A 7,500-nucleotide genomic window follows, 5' to 3' on the forward strand; every position below is an offset into this window, starting at 1 on the left:
AGATGAGAACATGGAGTCAGACACATGTGGGGGCCTTCAGTTAGTGCACCAGATAGACCAAGTGCACTGAACAAGTGCACTAGAGGAACGGTTGAGAACAGCACCCTATCAACAGACTCTCAAAATGCACGCTAATGAATGAAAACCACTCAAGTAAATGCTTCGGCATTCAAGAACAACGTCCTGTTTGAAGCCACAGGAGGGAGAGGGGGGAAATGAGGAAGACACAGGAGGAACTCAGAAAGACAAGAAAGAATGTAAAGAAAATGGTGAAAGGAAGGAGAAGAGGAAAAAGAAGAGTGGAAGATTGAAAGAGAGAGAGAGAGAGAGAGAGAGAGAGAGAGAGAACAAGAAGCGTAATAGCAGCTTATAAGTTCCCTGTGAGTTATTCACTAAAGCACAATGCGTGATCATGTCACACACAAACAAACGCATAAAGCCCAGCTGTTGCTGAGTCACACACACAAACACACACACACACACACACACACACACACACACACACACAGAGAGAGAGAGAGAGAGAGAGAGAGAGAGAGAGAGAGTGAGAGTGAGAGAGAGAGACTTGTTCATGCACACACAATTGACAAAACACTCTTGTTTCCTCCTTTTGATGTGTTCACAAAGTTTAGTTTTTTATTTCTGTTGATGTTGATGGCATAAATCCTCTGAACAGAAATGTAAGATGTTTGCTGTGATAGTGAGCGTGTGTGTGTGTGTGTGTGTAAGCAAGGGAGAGAGGGATACTTATTCTCTCTAAAACTCTCTCTTAGATAACCTGCCTCACAATAGAACCTTCAGCATCACTTCCATTCAGCATCTTCCTTCATGCATATCTGCCTCTCTCTCTCTCTTCTTCTCATTCTCTCTCTCTCTTTTTGTCTCCACACACACACACACACACACACACACACACACACACACACACACACACACACACACACACACACACACACACACACACACACACACACACACACACACACACAGAGAAAACATAACATATCTTACCTCTCGCCCCCTCTTCAAAGATGCTACCCACTCACACACACAGACCACACGTGCATTTACAAAAATACTCACTCAGACATATGGACATATACACATAACTATACACACACATGAGCATGCCTGGCACACACAGCACAAACCACATATGCAATTTACATGCACACACAAACACACACAGCACACCACAGCACAGCACAAACCACACATGCATTTCCATACACACACTCACACACACACAAACAGAGAGAGAGAGAGTGGAGAGCAAGAGATGAGGATGAATCACGTTGGGCAGACAGACACAGACACATCCTATTCAGGCTGGGAGCTGGACGCGGCCTGGTTGCCGTGCCGACTCTCTCGCTCCACTAGGCACCAGCGACAGGAGACTTTAAATAGAAGCACTGCTGCACACATGCTCTACCCCCGCCCACACACACATACACACACACACAAACCACACATACACTTACACACACACAGACCACACATTAAACACACGCACACGTAAACACAAGGAGACCACACACACACACACACACACCCATGCACCAGCACACACACACACACAGACCAGACATACATACACACAAACACACATATACACACACACACACCCATACACACACACACCCTGCACCCATGTCGAGTCGCCCCATACACCAGCAGACGCTTGATTGAACTGTGCAATTAAGCATAATTAGCACTCATTTAGTTTGTAGGCAATCCCCCCCCACTCACTCACTCAAACACACACACACACACACACACACACACACACAAATAGCCACACTCAGAATCACACATACATGGCCACTATCACATATAGAGCCATATCTCTTCCTCTTTAACCCCCCCCCCCAAGCAGTTAGTTTATGGCTGCAACAGGTGAGACGTCTGGAAAAAAAGATTTTTGAAATGATTAAAAATAGGCTGTTTGCTTCCTGTCAACACAGCTGTCATCAGAAGTTTCAGGCTGGAGCCCTGTGTCTGTGTGTGTGTGTGTGTGTGTGTGTGTGTGTGTGTGTGTGTGAGAGAGAGAGAGACCTCCTTGCTCCCCTTTCATTACTGACTGTGAAACTGAAACTAGTCCTACATAAGTACAAATCGCAAAAATATGTCACATGTACATACGTATACAGTATATCCATATCCTTATATAGCAATATCCTTATACATCCATTTACATATATTTCCATATACATATACTATATATCCATATTTGAAACAATAGCCAAGGATTACAGCTGTGACCAGAGGTAGATAACGAGGAGGGTAGAATAGTCCCAGTTATGTGCATAGGGTTTCTTCACTAAAGCTTCAGAGTCCATTCACATACACAAGTACATACTTACATACACACACACAAACATACACACACATTCAAATACATACAAACACACACACAAGCACACCCATTCAAAAACATACATACACACACACATAATCACATACTTAGAAACATAGATACGTACAGTACATACATACATATACTGTATATACATATACTGTGTGTCCATACATATCCATGCATACACATATACAAAAACACACACACCCACACACACACACACATACGTACACACATACACGCTTTCACCAGGGAGTGCATTCATGTCAAGAGAGTGGGAGAGAAAAGAGAGGGGAAAAAAGGAAAAAGAAATGGGAAGAAAACAGACAGAGAGAAAGAGAGAAAGAGAGGGGGGAGAGGGATGAAAACAAAAAGGGGGAAGGGGGGAACAGAGGGGGTGGAGATAAATCAGCTCAGTCTGAAAAAGGACACCGTTTTGCACTTTGTAGAATATCACTAATGGATAAGCAGTGTGTGTGCATATTCGTGTGGGTGTGTGTATGTGTGTGCATATTCGTGTGTGTGTGTGTATGTGTGTGCATATCCGTGTGAGTGCGTATGTGTGTGTGTGTGTGTGTGTGTGTGTGTGTGTGTGTGTGTGTGCGTGCCTGCCTGCATGAGTGTGTGTGTGTCTGTATGCATGAGTTTGTGTGTTTAGTGTTTGCATGCGTGTGTGAGTGTGTGTGTGTGTGCACGTGTGTGTGTACATGTGTGTAATTCCAGCACTCCTTAGATCAGTCAACCACAGACAGAAGGACAGCAGCCAAATAAGCACTCTCATCAGTAATTTCATCAAGTGTGTGTGTGTGTGTGAGTGTGTGCACGCAAAGGCCTATGCACTATGTTTGTGTGTGTGTGTGTGTGTGTGTGTGTGTGTGTGTGTGTGTGTGTGTGTGTGTGTGTGTGTGTGTGTGTGTGTGTGTGTGTGTCTGTGTGTGTGTGTGTGTCTGTGTGTCTGTGTGTCTGTGTCTGTGTGTCTGTGTGCATGTGTGTAAGTGAAGGCTGTTTTCTTTTCACACTAACAGCCGAGGTTAGTCCAGTTTGAAAATAAGGATCTATTATCAACGCCTTCAGGCCAGCACACACACGCACACACACACGCACGCACATGCACACAAACATGCACAAAGAAGGAGCTATGTTAATTTGGAGGGAGCACTAGGCGTACAAGGTGCACAAACAAGGATGCACACACACACATAATGCTCACACCAACAAATGCATATGCACACATCTAAACATGTGTCTGCTTTAAGAAACTCCTGAGACACACACGCACACACTGAAACATATTTGAAAGACAATCACACACCTGCACGTACACACACATTCCTGTGCACCTATGCTATGGATGAAAGCTCCTATCTTCAGAGAGGAAGCCGTGTAACCACTGTGACCAGCAGGAAATTGAGGTAACAAGCTCATTAGTCAGCGGGGTGCTGCCACCTACCATAGCCTGGAAAAATTCTACCTTTTAATCTCTCTCTCTTTTTATCTCCCTCTTCCTATCTCTATTCTGCCCCTCAGTCTCTTCTTCTCTCGCTTTGTCTATCTATCTATCTTACCATTCTATTGCCCTCTTTTTGCCTTTACTTGCAAAACACACATTATGGCTAAACGAACTATCACGTCACACGATCACTACACACACTCCTCTCCACAAACACATCCAGACATCTGGGGCCGTATTCACAAAGCCTTTTATCTTACCACTAGGAGTGCTCCTAACTCGCGCTAAAACCTTTTACGTAGGAGTAATTTCTTAAAAGTGATTCACAACGGCTCTGAGACCTACTCATACTAAGGATAATACCAACTCCTAAGCTTAAGATAAAAACTCCGTTGCTATGGATGACGTCCATTCTCATGCACGAGTTTAGAAGCGGTGCGTACGGTGATTGGTTGCTGACAGGCGCTCAAAACTCAGTCCTAACATCCCCCTAACGATCCCACTAAATCAACAGAAAATAAGAGAATAACCTAGGCTTCAAATTAAGTCATATTAAATAGTTATGGATAGTGCCTATAGCACTTATTGTGCATCCAACGAGAATGACGCTTTGCACGTTAGAGAAAGAGAAATTGCCGAAAAAAACACGGAAATTGCATGAAATCAAGGAAGTAATAATTAAAGCTCCCTGCAAACTATTAGGTAATCGGCATATTTCCAGCCCTTAAACACTTCAAATATCAGTCCATACGGCTCTTTAAGTCCTCCTGTCATAATGGACGAAACGAGGGCGAGACGTAAGAGAAAGTCGAACTGGTCCCAGGACCAACTGTCCATGTTGGCCCAGAGTGTGCTGGAGAGGAAGGGAGTTATAAAAGCTAAATTTGGCTGTGGGGTGACCACAAAAAAGAAGCGTGAGGCATGGGAGGACACATGTGTTAACATAAATGCTTCATTCCCTGCCGTGTGTCGCTCTGTCGATGACTGCGAGAAGCGGTGGTATGCGCTCCAGTCACAATGTAGGATGGAGATTGCGGAGTGCACTTTAAAAGAGCCGTCGCGGCTACAGGTATTGTGTCACCAAAATAGGCCTCATGCGTATACTTGCATGTTGTACTTCAACTGTGCTCCCGGTTGTGGATTGAGGAAGGGTGTCAAAAGCCATGTCTTGCATGGATGGCCACTGTCGCCCAACAAGTGGCATCCAGCAGGTACATGGTGCCGCTCAAAAACCTGGCGCAGACCGCTGTCCATTAAAATGCGAGTAGATCCAGGCCATTTCGCAACAATATCTATGATTGTGAAATTTGGATCAAACACTATCTGTGTATTAATTGAATGTACCTTTTTGCGGATTACAAAGACGTCCTTATTATTACAAAGACGTCCTAATTATTTTAATGTGTGTTCCATAGATGGCACCCACGACACCGGGCATTCCTGCAATCGCCATGATATTGACCTTGATCCTTTGAAGTAGGCGATTGTCCAAAGGGAACCGGATAAACTGTTGAACAATGTGTGGTCTACAGAGTGCGTGATTGTTTGATGAATGAATGGGCTTACTGATGATTGCAATATTCTGTAGTCGTCTTCGTTGCAAAGTTGCATTTTCCCCGTAGCCAAAAATCTTAATGTTATCAAACATGATTGGGTTGTTTCGATTAGTTGGAGACGTGATTGCATCCCGCACTAATTCTAGTAAAATGTTGATTCCTTCACGGTTTAAGCGATATCTTCTCAACAATTCAGAGTCGTTCATTGTCTCCAATACGTTGCGTCTGGCTTCAGCCATTTTAAGACTTTTTGTGAATAGGTCTTAGTGACTTAGGAGTCCTCATGAGGAGTTTTAAGCTGTCCTAGACTTAGGTGCTACTTTTAGGGATAAAATATTTTGTGAATTGCTCTTAGTAAAAAAAAATAGGAGTCCTACATTTAAGACTGACACGCCCATTATTTTTAGGAGTTTCTCCTAAATTCGCCACTTATGAGCTACTTTTAGCCCTAAGATTCTTTGTGAATACGGCCCCTGGGCAATATAGGGCCTCTAAAATAAATACACAACCAAACACATTACATTTACAGCCATGTCACATTAACACCAGCAGCAAATCTGAATAAATGACTGTATCCTATTATCTTATGATTATCTGCAGCATTCAACATACGCAAGTGTTTTACTAATAAGCTGCAATGGCAGAAACATTGATCAGTGTGTCTGGTCTTGACATCCACTAACACGGTCATATGTGCACAGTGCCAATCAGTGCAGATGGATGCTGAGGTTCTAGTAGCCATAGACAACACATTCCAAATCAATACTCTCACTGAGCCAATCCATGCAGAAGGATGCTGAGGTTGTAGTAGTCGTAGACAACAGATTCTAAATCATGTGTTTATTATTATAACATAATGTGTTAATTAATATAATGTAATTAGTTAATTAATATAATAGAATATGTACATTCATTTAACTTAATGTGTTATTTCATATAATCTAATGTGTTTATTAATACAATATAATGTGTTAATTCAAATAATGTAATGTGTTAATTCATATAATGTATTGTGTTTATTAATATAATATAATGTGTTAATTCATATAATGTAATGTGTTAATTCATATAATGTAATGTGAATGTTTCTTAGTTTGTTTATGTATTTATTCACGGTACATACTGTAGGAAGTAAAACCTGCACACGTGTTTGCTATTCCAGCTGTTCAGAGAAAGGAGATACATATTGACATTGTAAATACCACCCCAGAGTTTCAGTGCATATTACAGTAGACCGATGGTACCAACATAATGGAGTTATATGACAGTGGGTGAGGACACTGGGTAGGACTTGGTTTAATGTTTCTGTGTGTGTGTGTTTGATAGTGTGCATGTGCCCTTAAATATGAGTGTGTGCGTGTACGCAAGTGTGTGTTTGAAAGTGTGCATGTGCCTTTAAATATGAGTGTGCACGTGTGTTTGTTTGAAAGTGTGCATGTGCCTTTAAATATGAGCTTCTGTGTGTATGTGTGTGTATGGGTTTGTGTGTTTGTGTGTGTGTGTGTGTGTGTGTGTGTGTGTGTGTGTGTGTGTATGTGTTTGCGTGTGTGTGTGTTTGTGTGTGTGTGTGTGTGTGTGTGTGTGTGTGTCGGTGTGTGTGTGTGTGTGTGTGTGTGTGTGTGTGTGTGTGTGTGTGTGTGTGACACTCACCCAAGGGGTTTCTCCAAGCGGCCACCCAGTGAACCAACCACTTCACCAAGGGTACAATGAGCCTGACCCAGGAAATCCTGTAGTGACAGACAGGAGGGTGGGGTTGGGGGAGAGATAGAGAGAGAGTAGGAGGGAGGGAGAGGGAAAGAAATATTGAAACCATAATGGAACAGACTGACTTATAAGTTATGAGTGATAGTACATTCCTGTGCTATATGAATGCATGGAAGAGTGTGTGCGTTTGAGTGTGTGTTTGTTTGTGTATGTTTGTGTGTGCGTGTCTGTGTACCTGGGTTTGTGTGTGTGAGTGCGCGTGTGTCAGATGAGTGGTTTTGAGAGTGTGTAAGGTGAGGTGTGCATGTGTGTGTCTCAGGTTGTGTGAGTGTGTGTTTGTGTGTGTGTGTGTGTGTGTGTGTGTGTGTGTGTGTGTGTGTGTGTGTGTATTCCACTGGCACTGCTGCTCTCCTCTTTGCCTCTCTCTTCAT

At 43.0% G+C, this 7,500-nt stretch overlaps 1 protein-coding gene across 5 annotated transcripts in view; it reads right to left on the reverse strand.

Annotated features, from left to right (window-relative positions):
* Window positions 1-7,500, reverse strand: part of LOC308375651 (copine-8) — a 118,937-nt gene that overhangs the window by 60,205 nt on the left and 51,232 nt on the right. For 2 of the 5 annotated variants that reach the window (XM_080851820.1, XM_080851823.1), the window contains exons 6-7: window positions 7,016-7,092; window positions 6,489-6,527 (exon numbers count right to left, since the gene is read on the reverse strand). In XM_080851820.1, the coding sequence (XP_080707946.1) occupies window positions 6,489-6,527; window positions 7,016-7,092 (116 nt within the window). Of the gene's footprint in view, window positions 1-2,342; window positions 2,517-6,488; window positions 6,528-7,015; window positions 7,093-7,500 lie in introns of those variants that run through there. The other 3 variants (XM_080851821.1, XM_080851824.1, XM_080851822.1) reach the window with 2 other exon arrangements.

This window comes from Sprattus sprattus (assembly GCF_963457725.1).
Source record: "Sprattus sprattus genome assembly, chromosome: 14".
NCBI lineage: Eukaryota > Metazoa > Chordata > Actinopteri > Clupeiformes > Clupeidae > Sprattus > Sprattus sprattus.